This window comes from Octodon degus, unplaced genomic scaffold (genome assembly GCF_000260255.1).
Source record: "Octodon degus isolate 3935 unplaced genomic scaffold, OctDeg1.0 scaffold00134, whole genome shotgun sequence".
Lineage (NCBI taxonomy): Eukaryota > Metazoa > Chordata > Mammalia > Rodentia > Octodontidae > Octodon > Octodon degus.
Window position 1 is genome coordinate 6891942 of NW_004524710.1, and position 16661 is coordinate 6908602.

Below are 16661 nucleotides of genomic sequence, written 5' to 3' on the forward strand. Positions count from 1 at the left end.
TTAACCTCTTTCTAAACTCCAGATTCCTCATTGCCATGGGACTCTGTAGGTGTTTTATTCTATTCTGAGACAAAAGTAACAGTAAGATTTTTAAAATGTGTCCTAAAAAAAAAATCTTAACTCCCGACAAATTGTTTTCTTAATGTCAACTTTACCGCATCAACTCCTGCTTTCAAGTAAGTCACCATCAACAAGAATTCAAATTAACACTTGAAATAGATGTGCTATAAGATTTGTCCTGTAACTTCCCATAGTTATACTTTACCTATTGTGATTTTCAATAGCTGATTCATGAGGGTAAATTTTGCCTTCAGTAAATCTTCACTTAAGTACAGAAAATTGAACACAGTGGCAGCATCACCCCTGAAAACTTACACAGATGAACACTGCTTCTCCAACACACAGCTCTAACACTGAGCTATTTAAAGTGGAATGATGCTTCACTTACTCAGGTACATACTTTAGTCAAAAGCAAAGGAAAGTTACCTTCCCATTTCTTTTTCACTAGAGACATGGTACAGATATAAAGAAAAGCAACCTTTAAACAAAAAATGAAATCAGTTAAAAGTATCTGGATGCCACAGAAGAGATTCAGAAATCATTTCACAACCCACACTGGGTATGAATAATCACAAACATACCTCAAGCTGACCTCCCCACGCAGCTGTGTTCACAATGTCATCACAGTATTTTCCAAACTCCTCTGTAGAGAACGTGAAAAGACAGTAAGTTAAGTTGTGTAAGTCTTGACATGAGAACCCCTTAATAGCAACCACAATCCCTGATAAAAATGTCCAAGTTATGCACTTCTCTCACTTCCCTCCACAATTAATCTCTTTCCCAGGTTCAGACATAAGTCACCCAACTTTTCATCACTTTTTCATCAAAAACCAAACCATTCCTGCTTATCTCTCTCACCTCGAGGCCCATACATTACACACCTACATTTCTGCCTTTACCCAGTGACAGCCCTCAAAACAGCCACCGTGTTGACCACTCTGACATGTTTTGAGGCCCAAACCTGTACCCAAAATTACGTGAAAGACTAATTATATGTATTCTGTATGATATCTGTGTTAGCCAAGAAAAGGGATTTTCAGAACAGCCCTAAAAGTAAAAGATCTATTCTGAGTTTAAAATGTACATATTTTGTTCATACTCCTTTTTACACAGCAGGTAAAATGAGCCATAAACACCTTTCTTGTCCAGAGAGAATACTGCAAAAGGTGCAGTCAGCTCCCAAAGTCAAACTTTCCTCTATTCTTTATCTTCCCAAAATCCTTTCAGATTTTTACTTGCTCTCCCCCTCATTTGCTAGTTGTGTTTTTATAGCTCACTTCAGTATTTTATCCTAAACATCGAAAGTACTAGAACAAATAAGGTAGGTTAACTCATTTGCTTTTGTAATATCAAAGTTTACAAAATTAGTACTTTTCCTAATTACAACTTGAGAATAACAAATTTTCGAAAGTATAGGATAAAAAAAAATCAGTTTTCATAATCATTTTCTTCTTGTTCGCTTCCAGAGACTAATCAAAGTTTACTAACCTTTATGCTTAATAACCTTGTTAAGTATAAACTTAATGGAATTTTTTCAATACTGATTAATCCTATTTTTATTATCTTAAAAAATTATTATAAAAAATTATTTTAATAGCAACTCTTGTTGCATAGGTCTTGCTTTATCTTAGTCTTAACCATCCAGCAGAAAAGTATAAAAATGAAGTATAAGAAGTAAAGCTGTGTTGTTATTTTGAGCTGTAGGGGACTCAGGTCAACAATTTCTGACACTGCCAGTCAAGCAGAAGACCCAATACTATCATGGGCTACTGGACTCTTTTAGAATATTTTGCTGAGAGTTTACACACCTATAATATTCAAATGATGGAACTAAACAAAAAAGGGGATACACAAATGAATGTTCATTTTGTATCTGTGTATTCAAAATGGTTAAGATAGATATATAGTTACATTCTCTTAATGAATAGAGGGATTTGTTGTAATGTGTTTGTAAATAGGATATCATGTCTGCATCTTATACAGCAAATAACCACTAGGAAGACAGTATGCAATGTATTAACTATTGAAATTGTCCTACCAATTTGATTTGAAACTGTCTCATTGTTATTTGTCTGTCAATAAAATTATGGGAAAAAAATACCACATATTCAATCTGAAAAGGGGAAGATGAAGTGGCTATAAATGTGTTTATAACATATTGTATTCCTAATATTCAAGATTTTTGTAGTAATAATCATTGTCATAGTCACGCTGTTGAATATATATTTATTCTCATAGTGTGTTTTAAATGAACATCACCTTTCTTCTTGAAATGTTATCAGCAAATAGAAATCTAAGGGAATGAGATGGGAATTACTTTTTGAAATATTGTCTCATGTTATCAGCAAATTTCAAACTTGCTTCTGTATTTCTTTCATGTGGAAACCATAAAGTCCAATATGGAGAAGGACTCTGTATACACAGCCACAAAGGTTCAGTGAGAAAATTATTGCTCAAGGATTTGTCCGTTCCCCAAATTTCTCGTACCATCAGCAGATCTCAGTGTCTACACAACTGGGGTTACTTTAGGTAGAGCCAAAAAGTAAGTTCTTAATGATTTGTGAGCACCAACAAACTCAAATACAATTTGAAAGCCAAAAAAAAAAAGAAATTATTTTAACTAAAGAATGGTTAAGTGCTTAAGAGACCTAAGTAAAGTAAAATGTGCCAGCATCCATTCAAGCTACATTCTGACTGAACTGTGATAGACTGTTCTCATAAGGGTCGTAAGGCTTCTTCCTGTGCACGCCTTATTTTAAAACCACAACCACTAATAAAATGTGGTTCACCAACTTACCTGGGGTATACATATCTCCTGTATTAGCGTTTGTTAAAAACGGCAAAAAGTCATTCACATGGCTTTGCATATACTCAGCTGTCTGACTTCGTAGAGCAGCCACAGTCAGAGCGCAGTCCTGTTCTCTCAGTTGATCCTCAATGGCTTTATACATACAGTGGCCATCAGATGGAATCTGCTTGATTTCTAACTCTCTGGCTGCCAATATTTGAGCAAGTTTTTCATTTTCTATATGTCTGGCTCCAGATAAATTCTCAATTTCAGCTTCAGCTATTCTTTCTTCCCGCTCCTTTTCCAGTGCTGCTTTTTTTTCCTAAGATGAAAATGTAGGAAAGTTAATTCATGATAATTAGGAATGGTTCTCATTTATTAAGGGAATAAAGAATGAGAGTCTTAACATGTTTTGTCATTTTTTTTCCCTTTTTCCATAAACGTTATCATGCTGATTATCTTATCATTTACTTAAGAGAATTTCCTATACTGTAAACATCTTTTAGGGCAAACTACCCCTCTGATTTGTGTGTTCCCAGCAACTATATTTGTACTGAGACATCAGAAGCCCTTTCTTAAGAAGTCTATTTAAATCTTCCTGTCAAGCTGAGGCAGGAAGATCACAACGAGTTCGAGGCCAGCCTATGCTGCAGAAAGAGTTAATGGCTAGCCTAAACTATAGTGAGACCCTGTCTCTAAACCAAAGAAACAAACAAAAACTACCTGTCAAGTTCCTTCTCTTGCTAATTTCAAAATAGTGTCCTAAAACTTAGCTGTCTTAAGCTCTAACTCACTCTATTATCATATTTAAGCCTAGGCCAATCCAACTTCAATATTCCATCATACTTGGTATTAATATACTAAAGCTTTTACAATGCACTGCATCTATCTTGCTTTAAAAATAAAGTATACATCTATCCATATATATACATTTAATAAGTAAAAGGTAAAAACATTCAAAAAACAAACAAGTACATCAAAGTTTTTCCTTAAGTATCACCACCAATCCAAATAGTACTCTCGCTAGGTTTGTGTGTACCCTTCCAAACTTTTTCTGTGCTTTTAATAAATACAGTTTACCCCAGAACATGTGTACCATGTGTTATAACAAAAATGGTGTCACATATTACATTCTACAGTTTCCTCCATACACCTTCAGATAGCTACCCATGGCAGGATATTTAAGAATGGGCTGGATAAGATTAATGAGACATTTGGGGTTTTTCGGTTTTGCTTTGTTTTTTAATGAGACATTTGTGATGTGAATGGAGTAGGAAGGTTACAGGGGAGAAGGAAAAGCCCTGATAGCTAAACTAGTAAGGATCATAAGCCAGTGAGAATACCACATATTTCACAGCTAAAAATAATTAACACAGCTAGAGTGCCAGAAACAGGATCAAAAGACAAAGTTGGGAATAAGAGATAGGTATGTGATTTTTTTGTTGTTGTTGTTGCAGAATGGGGATTGAACTCAGGCCCTTGAGCTTGCCAGGCAAGCTGTTATTCTACTGAGTCATCTCCCCAGTCCCAGGTATGTGATTAATAGAATTTACAAAGTATTAAAAAAAAAAAGAAAGAAAGACAAAACACAGAAAAGAGATTTGTGATTAATATAAAGTCTATGCTTACCTATCATTAAAAAAAGAGAAAGATACAATAAAATATACAATAAATTTTCTCGATAGAACTATAAAATTTTTTGAGCATGTGCGTGTGTGTCTGTCTGTGGCTGTATGTGTGTCTATGTGCTTTCCTTTATCTTTCTGATTCTCTACCATGACTACGCCTTCCTTGTACATTTAAAAGGAAACTGCCCTGCAACATAAGAAAACAGACTGTTAAAGTAAATTCTATGTATCTTGATATAAGTAATAAATTATAGTGAAAGAGAAGGTAAACCAAGAGCATAGAAAGGGAGACTTTCCTGCCCCTCGTTCTACTCCTTGGGGCTGAGGAATATAACTGGGAAGGCAAATTCAGTTCAACCTCACTGCCACCTGCCTGCAGTGGCTGCCTGTTTTGTGCCACATGAAACAAACTTCGAGTGATTTCTGAGTTACCTGAAACAAAAACAGTAGTTTCTTTTACAAAACGTAAGCCTATTTAGGATTTTCCTTATACATGTAAGCATGACGGAAAAAACAGGAACAAATTTATTTCACTGAATATCTACAACTTTAGATCAAGGCATGAATAAAATCTTACAACACAAGATGGCACTATTACTTTGTAAAAGACTAAATAACAGCTTCAGACGGGAGAGGAAAAATAAGCACCTTAGACACCATCTAATCCAAAACCCCTCATTTTCCTCTTCTGAGGAAACAGCATGCAGAAAGATTTCCAAAGGCCATACAGCAGGTTAGAGCAGAGTGGGGACCAAGGACAACACAGAGCTCCTTCTATCCAGGCACCTAAATCAGAATAAAGATCGGAGCAGATGGCAGCTGGAGTTAATGATGTCACATATTTTTATTGGAAAAATGTAAGTTTATTGTACCTGCAAAATCTTTTAAGGCAATAATAACTAATTCCGATCATTTCATTTATTGTCCCTCATTCTTTGTTTCAGTATCACATGGCAAATGAGTTTCCTTTCTGGCATACTAGTTGGGAAATTCATTGGATTCTTTTCTGTGCAATGCAGTGTCCCAATAGCACTTTGTTTTCTACCAGTCCTGAAGATAGAATGAAATCAACAATGTCTAATGAAAATGCATAAAAAAGAAAAATAGCATGGAACTCATAAATATAGTATTAGTAAACCTAGCACATCGATAAAATAACTCAGAGGGGAATCTTAAGAGCGGGGCACTCGTCCGGGTTTGCATCCCACTTTCAGTATGCTAAAGATCATCTGGGTCTCATCTCTCTCACTTGTAAAATAAAGCACATGGACTACATCTCATTCTATTAACTTCCATAAGCCTAGTTCTTCTAATTTCTACTTTGGACACTTCCAACCAGAACAAAAAGCTTCCACGTCCTTTGAAACAAATCAAATAGCCAATTTTCTTTTTTCAGATTAAAAGTAAAATGTGTTCTAAAGTATTTCACAATATTCTTACAATAAATGTTAGATAAATTTTGTTTGAGAGTTGTATCTTTCACAAAGATAAAAACCATCGACTGCCATTTTGTTTCTTGGTGCTTTAGCAAAAAAAAAAAAAAAAAAAGGAAGAAGAGGAAGACGTTTCAAATAATCTAATATCCAATAATCCACCCTGGGCCTGGGCAGATAGCTCAGTGGCATAAGCAGCTGCCTGGTAAGTGCAAGGTCCTGAAGGTCCTGAGTTTAATACACAGCACCAAAAAAAGAAAAACTTGAACAACTGTTCACCCTATTTTCAGGTTCTATTTTCTGAACTATTATAAACTTTTAGTGTTTTCTGTTTCACAATCCAATTAGCATAAGTAATTATATATCTTCCGGGCACTTTCTCTGCCAAGTGAAAAGCAACTGACTACAAAAAATATTAAACTTTTTGAAAGTATAGTTGAAAGGGTATTTATATCAATTAAAAGAAAGTAACAAAATGTCTGAGCAAGGTAAGGGAGTTTTGTTTTTGTTTGTGCTGTTGCCTGAGGATTTAGGTGGAGATAAACAACTTTTGATACAGACAGAAATCAGTGGTCCCCTTATGCTTTCCAGAATTAAGTCAGATACTATGAGCTGTATCAATACCTAACAATTCCAAAAGTTATGCTACTGGAATGCATAAATTCTGACCATTTTGATCCATAAAAGCTAGGTAACAATTGCAGGCCATCACTTAAAGAATGCATATCATAAATAAGGAATCAAACTAGATGTAAGATCTCAACTTTTGATTGAAATTCACAACCACGAAGTTTACTCAGGAAAAAAAAAAAATGCTGCTGGGCAGGGCAGCGCATGCTTTAGTCCCAGAACTCAGGAGGCTGCAGCAGAAAAAGTACCATAAATTCAAGGCCAATCTGTACTACATAATGAGCTCAAGGCTAGCCTAAACTATATAATAAGACTCTGTCTCATTAAAACTAAAATTAAATAAATAAAATACTACACAAGTACAAAAAATGTTTGACAATTACAATTAAGTTTCAAACAAAAAGACACTGCTTTTAGGATGAAATTTTCATAAGGCATACTATATATAACACAATAAATTATTCTATCTTTTCTTTACCTATTAGTTCTCTAGCCTTTGTATTAAGGACTCTGGCAAAAATGTATTATTTAATGTCCTAAATAACCTAATAAAATAGGTATCATTTTCCCACATTTTATAGATACATAACTGAAGCTTTAAAATCTTCAAGAATCTTAGGCAAGCAAGGGAAATTAAAACCTCATCGTTGATCACGGTAGAACATCAGCCTTTGTAACAGTAGCCTAACAGGCATCAGGACCTAGATTTGACTTCCAGCAGTGCAAAGAAAAAGGGGGAAAGAAAGAAAAAAACTCTCATCTGCTCTACACTCTGTTAAGTTATACACTACTCAATGATAAGATGCAAAGTTAGTTTTAAAAAATCAACATTTAATATCTACAAAATTTAAGTCTTAGTAAAATTTTTGAGAGTAAAAGGTTGAATTTAAATGTCTTTTTGAAAGTCAAAAGGCTTTGCTTAGGCAATCTCATTCCCATAATGTTAAGCTCATTAAGTCACTACTTTCAATAAACCAGTTTCTTCTTAGCTCTCTACTAACACAATAATGTACTTCTACATTTGTTTTAATAGATTCTTTCTCCAACTTGAACTAACCTATCTAAATATAACTCCTTCAAATTCCAACCCATCATTTAACACAACAAACTTTCCTTTCTCTGAATTTCTACTGTAATTAATCATTATATAAATACCTAGAGATTTCTCTGAGAATTTTGTATACTTATACTTCTTTATAAACTTGTTTAACTTCAGCTTCAAATCCTTGTTTCCTCATTCAGTACCAGTTTTTAACAAGAGTTGCACATCAGACATCAGGGTCACCTGAGCCCATACTCTAAAGAGTCTACAGAGTCTAGGACAGCGTATTTATTTGAAGAAGATTCATTTGCACTCCCTGACCCAACCCTCCTAAGAGAACTGCATAATGACATCTTTTTTTTTTTTTTTTTAATGTATTTAGTTGTTACAGAGTCTCACTACACAGCTCCAACTCATAGCGATCCTCCTGTTTTTCAGCCTCCTTAGCACTGGGATTAGAGGTGTATGCCACTATGCCTGGACTTTTCTGTGGCCCGCTCAGCCTGCCTTAAGGGCAGGGCTGGCACAGCATGCAGTGCCAGGGATGGAAACCACAGTCCCTGTGCTTGCTTAAGCTTGCCTAAGCAGGTGCTTTAGTCTGCTGAGCTACATCACCAGCCCCCTGCATAATGACATCTTATAATGTCTCAGGCTTAGCTTCTTTTCTATATAATGGGGATTAAAATATCCTATTTCCTAGGATTACTATCAGGACTAAATGAGATTTCATATTTCACATAAACAACTTAGCACAGTACCTGGTACATATCAAGTACTTAATATTAGTTTCAGTTGTTTACAAAGAATGCCATCATTTTGGTCTTTTTTTTAAAATCCCCTCCTTACGCAATACCTAAGACTGTATTGAAACCAGGCCTTGCGGCACAGGTACGTAATCCCAGGATTCTTGGAGGCTGACCAGGAGGATTAGAAGTTGGAGCTCAGCTTGGACAACTTAGTAAGTCTATCTCAAAATAAAACTTAAAAATGGTTTGGAGATGTAGTCTGGTACAAAGACCCCAGAATTATATAAATATATCTTATATACTTGTTGACATGACTTTCATACCCGTCTCTTTTGTGCTTTTGATATCCGAGGTGGCTGATTCTCAAGTACCAGGTTTGTAATGTTAACAGCAACAGAATCTATCTAAAGGAAACAGAATAGCATTATCAAGTCAGTGAAAAAAACTTTGATGGTATTTTTCAAAACATTAGATAACTAAATTATTGTTGAAAATCATAAGTACATGGACTCCTACATTTTAAATTTAAGTAACAACACTAGACATCAAAATACATAATATGGCTTCATCTCCTTTCTTTACTTTTATGAGAGAATCTGTCAGATTTCCATCAAGTTTCCTTATAATTCTTCAAAGATAATGTTCATTTCTGCATATTTTCCTTCTCAGAACATCCACTCTATCAACAGGAAGTACCTTACTTCCTACATGAGAGCCAATTCATTCAAGACTATACCCCTCCTACCTCTGAAGGTTAAGAGCCAATGTAAAATACAGGTCCTGTCCATTACTAACTGCAGAACCTTAAACTGGGCAGAAGCTCTTCTCCATCCTATTAGCACTGATTGTAGAACTTTTCTCATCTTTTCCTATCAGGTAGTAAATACCATTTATGATATCATTAGAGAATACAACCCATTCTAAAACTCAAATGGCAACTACATGTTTGCTGAGAAAATATGATGCTAGACTTCTATTGAGATAAATAGTATTTTATTACTGCAAGTAAGCTCTTAGTATGACTCTAAAATAATCTAAACCCTCTATTACACAAAGACAGTAGTTTTCAAAGGCTAATCAAAATATCAAAATCAGATAAAGACTTTAAAGAATGGTTTCCAATGTTATTGAAATTAGGACTCTGGACTTGTCAGAGGATTCTGTTATTCACATACTGACAACAGGCAAGATACAAAGAGGTACTTGAAAAACAAAAAAGCAAAGACATAAAAATTTATGTAGGGTTGAAAATAATTTAAGGTAATGAAAAACGTAAGAGTTCAAAGTAGAACAAAAGCTTGTATTTCAACCATTAGAAAATATGCAACTTTCAGAATCAAACATTTTTGTCCTTGAAATTGAAGGCCCCAGACAGCAAACAACTTGCTAATAAAAAAAAGAAAAAAAGAGGGGGAAGCAATTAGGAATATCACAATAATAACAAACACCTCAAGAAGGGCGCCCTGTTTTCTATAGCTACAGTTTAGTATCTTAAAGGCAAGGAAGACCAGAACCTTGACTACTGATTAATAAGTCCGTGACTCATCCGCATGGCTGACACTAACAAAGGATCTACAATCTGAGGTACAGGATCTCAGGATAAATCCTGAGGGGATTTCACTAACCTTATCAGACCCAAAAGCTACAACTCTTGTTGCATAGGTCTTGCTTTATCTTGGTCTTAACCATCCAGCAGAAAAGTATAAAAACAAAGTATAAGAAGTAAAGCCATGCTTTATGTTGAGCTGTAGGGGACTCTGGTCAACAATTTCTGACACTGCCAGTCAAGCGGAAGACCCAATACTATTATGGACTACTGGACTCTTTTAGAATATTTTGCTGAGTTAACATACCTGTAATATTCAAATGATGGAACTAAACAAAAAAAGGGGATACAGATGAATGTCCATTTTGTATCTGTGTATTCAAAATCATTAGAATAGACATGTAGTTATATTCTCTTAGAGGGATTTGTTCTAATAGTGTTTGTAAATAGAATATCAAGTCCGCATCCTGTACAACAAATAACCACTAGGAAGACAGTATGCAATGTGTTAATTATTGAAACTGTCCTACCAATTTGGTTTGAAACTGTCTCATTGCTATTTGTTTCTCAATAAAATTATGGGAAAAAAATTAAAAAAAAAATAAAATGGTAAAAATCATGCTCCCACGTAGCCCAAAAAATCTGCAAAATTTTGTTTATTATCTTTTGCTTCATGAGAAAACTGTAATAAATGTATTTAAAATAAAATTTTAAAATGATTTCACAGTAGTTGTGACCTTTGTAAGAACCTGTGATTAGACAGCAAAAGTACTTGTGTCATCACTTTATATGTGGGGCAATTTATGAACAGGTGGATTAAGTAACTTTGCCAAGGATGTAATGCTATTTAGTGACAATTGTGAAACCAGAGGTGTGCTCTTCCAACTTTCATTGGAAGCTTCCTGTTATGGTTTGTGTCTAGTTGTCCCTGCAAAGCCTCATGCAGTCATGAGATGGGACTTCCAGAGTCTGAGATTAATTCATGATCCAAGGCTGGGATTATGGGTGTGAGTGATCCACCTAGCTTGGGGCAGATAGCTTGAAGACAATGTAAGTAGGAGAAAGACTTGCTCTCAGTAGCCATTGCTGCTGCTACTCCTCCCTTTTGCACTCTCTGCTTTTTGCTGCTGCCCTGAAAGGTTGGTCTCTGCCCTGTGCCACTCTGCTTGGAGCCAGCTTAGTATGGACTGAAACCTCCAGTAAATGTGAGCTAATTAACCTTTCCTTCCTTTCTTTTGGGTGTCAGGTATTGTCCTAGCGACAGAAAAGTAACTGAGACACTTCCTATGGCACACTGTGTCAACCTGCTCATCTTGTAGTCAAGTAAACTGATAAAGCGTAACTAAAAATGCACGAACATAACTAAACAACTTTATTTCCCTACCAATTTATGGTTTGATATAATCAATTTAAAACAAGACAGTTGTTTGCAAATACTATAGGCAAGACAAATATTTCACATACCTTATTCTCCTTGGCAACCAGCTTCAGTTGCTCCAGTTCGTCTCTATGCTTCTGTTCCATTTCTTTTTCCAACTTTGCAACATCTTCAGTGAGTTGCTTCCTTCTTTTTTTGTCATTCTTGGGAACAGCATTCTTCATACCCTGAATTTTAGCTAAAAAAGCCAACAAAATTATTAAATCAGAAAGTCAGGAATAAGTAAAACAGGAAACAGGACCAATAAGAGAATACAAAGGGGATAGGAGAACGATAGATAGACAGGAAAATTGTGGAAAGCAAGAAGTCATCACATTAAGAGCTACAAAGAGCCCAGGTGAAGCTTGAGGTCAAACAAAAGAAAACAAAAATTAATCATTTAAAGAACTTTGAATTCGGGTGGTCTGCCTGGACAGGAGGGGGTAAAAAATGGAAACAGTGGAGTGAAGCAAGTTCTAACCTGTCAAATATCCTTCTCAGCCCTGAAAACCAAGGTGCGACAATTCAGAAGCCACCCATTAGGGCCAAGCGTCCGTCCGTACCTGGGACAGGAATGGGAAGCAGGGACGGAGGAATGGAAAGGAGGGGCAGACCTGAGAAAAGCAAGCAGTGGGAGGAGGCGGACGCGGGGAGGGGGCAGAAGGCCCACGGGAGGGGCCGGTCACGGTCCAGGCCTGTCTCGCGTCATGCCTGGGAGGCAGCCAGTGAAGGCTGCTGGATGAGGGGCTGCCTGGGTGACGGAGACGGAGAAGAGAATATTTACCACTCTGGAAAAGTCTGAGAGGATCCAAGCCATTCTCCCTTCAAGATTCCCCAAGCCAACCCGCTCCGCGCCCTTCCCTGAGCCTGGACGACTTCTCGTTTCCCATTTCCTTCCCCGTCACCTTGCAATTCCTTCTTCTCCTTGCGATGCCTTCTCACGAGCTGCTCCTCTTCATCCAGCTCTTCGGCCAAGGATGCCTCCATTACGACCAAGTTGCCTGACACTCACCCTGGAGATTGCTTCCAGCAAGGGCTGGCAGGCGCCTTGCAGCCCTCAACTCTCACCCGGGATTTCATTGGCTGCGGCCGGGGCTTAGCCCCGCCTTCAAGGCAGGACCGGATATAAATCAAGCCAATGGAAGAATGAGAACGTTGAATGTAGTGTTGAGCGCCTGCGTACAACGTAATCGTCCCTAGGCTGGGCTAGACGCCAGGGATGTAAGGGCGGGGGTTTGGGCTCGGTGTGCTAGTGACTAAGGCACTAGAGAGGCTCCTTAAGGCGAGCTGCACGCTGAGCTATTGGGCCTAACGCGAGTCGCGCAGAAATGACGTAAAGAATCAGGTTTGGTTCCTCAACTTAAAAGCTTGCAAAGACTGCTTGGACCCCATTGGGAAAAGTTGAAAAGGTAAGAAAAAAAAAGTATTTAAGTAAAATCATGAATTATTATCAATGGGAATCTTTGGAATCAGTGATACTATGGAGGATTATAGGTGTGTTTATTTTCAAGGTATAACTATAATGTTGATAAAAATACTATAGGCAGTCAGACTGGGCTAGGCTCTCAGAGGGAACTAGAATGGAAGACCAGATAGTTTGCAACAGTGGGAGAGACAAACACTCAAGACAAAAGATCAAACAACTGCATACCTCCTTAAAGATAATCATCAGGAATTGATATTCTAAATAGGTCTCTATCACCTTGAGAAAGCCAGAAAGAGCCACTAACCCAGCGTCCTACTGGAAAAGCCCCTGCTGTATATTCATGGCGGCTTGCTACATCACTGGCTTCCCCATTTGATCACAGATTTAATCAATTTCATCTAAGCAAATGTGCTTGTAGTCTTATTGGTTGATCATAGTTTTGCCCACCTTGCGAGGGCTCATGTTTTCTACCCGAGACCCGCCTCAACTCATAGTTTTGCTGTATAAAAATCCCTAGAAAATACAGTTTTCTTGGCAACCCACTCAGGTCCCCTTCTTTTCCTCAATAAACACATTCTCTCTTAACCTCCATGTTCCTAACATTCATTCTTCAGTTTTAAAGAACACAAACTCATCCCAGCTATCTTTCAGGTTTGGAATTTCATTCTGCTACATCAATAAGACCACAGATCAGAAGAAAGGACTGGAACTAATTAATTGAGAAAATGCCTCCTCTTGATATACTCCAATTTTCTGGACTATTGCAGTCTACCAATCTACAGCAAACCTGCAGAAATTATTGACTATTAATACAGTTCCTTACCCACCTGACCTTGATTGTAAAGTAGGTGTTGTATGACCACATAGAAGGGGTAGAGCCCTGTTTAAAGGAAACACAGAAGGATCACTTACCAAGTAAATTCGTCCAGTAAATGGAAAGTAGAGAACATCTCAAAGGATGCAGAGGAAAAGTCCAAAGAAGTTAAGATGAGAAAGTCAGAGAAAACAAGAGATGTAGAGGGCCTGTGCAGGAGATACATCTATGTGTAATAGGAAACAGGATAAAGAAAATGAAGCTGAGACAGTAATTACCAAACTAAGTGAAGAAAATTTTCCACAGTTGAAGAATGAAGTAGACCGGAAAATGAAGAAAGCTCACACCCTTCCTTTAATTTAATTAGAAGAAAGCAACACTTAGGCCTATCCTTGTGACTTTTAAATTTTAAGCATGAAGAAACAATTTTGCAAGTATCCAGACAGCAGGTTACTACAAAGAGGCAAAAGTCAGAATCACCTTCGATTGTTTTTTTTGCAATTTAAAATATCAGAAGACAATGAAACAGTGCTTACAGACTTTTGAGAGAAAATAATTTTGAATCAAGAATTCTATTTCCTGCCAAATTAGTATTTGTGTGTAAAGGCAAATGGAACACACTCTCAGATACCAAGGGGTTAAGAAAGTATATCACCCAAGAACCTTCTCTGAGAATTTTGCTGAATGTTTTCTTGCAGCTAAGACTATGAAGTCTATAATTGTTATAAACCCGGTGTGGTGGTACACAGCTATAATCCCAGCATTTGGGAGGCTGAGACAGGAGGATTGTTGGGAGTTTGAGGCCAGCTTGAACTGTATAGTGAGACCACAAAAACAAACAAACAAAAAAATTGTGATATACTAATAATGTTTTATACAAATATATCTAAATTAAATATGAACTTTTATTCTCAATTAGAACTTTAACCAACTTGTGAGTATAACTTGCCTGTATTTCTGTCAATACCTTTATACAAAGTTTAATGCTTCTTTGGCTTTTTTTTTTTCTCTACTTTTTTTGGGGGTTTTCAATCACAAAACCTGCAAGGTATATATAATTTGTCTAATGACAAAACTTCTACAAACTACCATCTAATGCAGTAATTACTGGTTTTCCCAATCAGTATGCACCCTCTCTTACTAGTGCTTTGGAAATTTCCTCCTTACATTGTTAGTATTAACATAAACTTATTAATTGTATTTTATTTTAAGGAATTAAAACAGTACCATTTTCCAGTTTGGGTTCATGGACATTTAGAATGTCTTTTGTGTACCTTGTACTGGCTATAGTGACAAAGCACTTCTGTTTAACATATACATGGCTTAACAACATCCATCTTTATGTTATATGGCAAAAACAAAACAGTATTTATGCTAAACTGAAAATTCTAGATCCAGCTTTCAAATCTGTCTTGCATTTAGATCTACCATCCTATATATAACAATTTTAGGCTTCATATTCTTAAAACTAGTTTATGCTATTAAATCTTCCATGCAGCTGTCTCCCTATTCTATTTACTTTTTCTATTGCCTGTAGTAAATCATTCAGCAGAACTTTCAGAGAAGGTTCTTAGTCAATACACTTTCTTAACTCTTTGATCTGGGGATGTATTCACTTTAATCATATACCTCAGTTCTAGAGTATCATGCTTCCTTTCCCCCCTCCCATTGTATTTGCTTCTGGTTATTTATCTCAGCTGCCTCTCCTTGTTCTCAGAATGTTTTCTTATTTTTATTTTTTTAAGTCCAACTTTATTCTCTACTTACAGCATAGTCATTAAGAACAAAAGGAATGGCTCCCTTTTCCTGGACTGGCATTAATAGCCCACAGGCTTTTTTTTTTTTTTTTTTTTTCCCTGACACTGGAACCAAACTCAGGACATTGAGCTTGCCAGGCAGACACAACACCACTGAACTACATCCCTGGTGCACAAGCTTTTACTTGTGATTTAAATCATTTATTCTAGGCTGAACCATGGAGTATTGGCAAGATTCTTTTCTCTACTAAAATACAACTTTAAAAAAAAAATAAAACCTTTTTTTAATGCAGGATCTTGCTATAAATGCCAGCCTGCCCTTAACTCACTGTGTAGCTAATACTGGCCTTCAGTTCATAGCATTAAAAAAAAAAAAAAAGTAGAACTGAGGTGGACGATCAAAACAAACATACTCATTTTCAGATTCAAAAACAGATCATCCTAAAGAATTGAAAAAGACTGACAGCCTGTGACTAAAACTAATTAAAGATTTACTTCCATCTATATAAAGTCCTATTTCTCAGTATTCTGTCTTTATAAGGCGGTAAGTCATGTTTAATAACAAAGGAAATAAATTTAGTTTGAATTAGGTCTCACACTTCAGGCTAATAACATGGTAAGCAAGCAGTTGGGAATTTCATAGTTTCACTGTCTACCTCAGCAAAATAGGTAGAAAAGTAATACCTGCTTCCAGAGTTGCTCTCAGGATAAATGAGCATGCTTCTGATAAAGTAGGAAGATGTCACTAAAAACATTAACTTTTGTCATTATTAAAACTAAGCCAAGTTATTGTCCAGAACTTCATCTCTTGAGGTAGAGATAATATATAAGAGTCCCTGGCTTCCCTTACTGGGTCAACTTTTTATCTCTACTGTTTTTGATGAGGTCAAAAAACCGATACCAAGCCCTGTGTGTCAGATCACATCTGCCCTCTACTTACAGTCCTATATCCTCCAACCTGCTGATTTTTCCCTCCTTTTTTGGATTATGACTGGGCATTTGCCGCCACCTACCCCAGTTCTTAATTAACTTGATTTCTGTCATTGACGCTGTAGGGCTTTCTTGAATTTAAGGCAACTTCACTGATAGCCAGCAACTTATAGTGCCCTTGAAGGGCCTTTTTTCTTGCAAGTTAGACTGGTACCTCTGATTATTGGCTTCCAGCTCTGTCTGCTAAAATGCTGCTCTTCTAATACTGAACTTCATTTCTTCCCAGATTCCCTTGCTACTGTACTTCACCACCAGACAGGAAGCTTTTGGGTACTGATACAATCTGAAACAAGCTTCAATTTTCCTTGACTATCTGGACAGTGCCAACCTACCTCCACAGGAGCCTGCACTCTGCTTATATCAGTTTGCCTACTCACCATTGCT

The 16661-nt window shown here is 36.7% G+C and overlaps 1 protein-coding gene across 1 annotated transcript in view; it reads right to left on the reverse strand.

Moving 5' to 3' along the window:
- The window catches only part of Otud6b (OTU domain containing 6B), a 15380-nt gene extending 3034 nt beyond the window's left edge, over window positions 1-12346 (reverse strand). The window contains exons 1-5 of the mRNA XM_004648976.3: window positions 12196-12346; window positions 11338-11489; window positions 8651-8731; window positions 2858-3170; window positions 642-703 (exon numbers count right to left, since the gene is read on the reverse strand). Of these exons, the coding sequence (XP_004649033.2) occupies window positions 642-703; window positions 2858-3170; window positions 8651-8731; window positions 11338-11489; window positions 12196-12277 (690 nt within the window). The 5' untranslated portion in view covers window positions 12278-12346. The remainder of the gene's footprint in view (window positions 1-641; window positions 704-2857; window positions 3171-8650; window positions 8732-11337; window positions 11490-12195) is intronic.
- Window positions 12347-16661: the final 4315 nt, after the last annotated feature.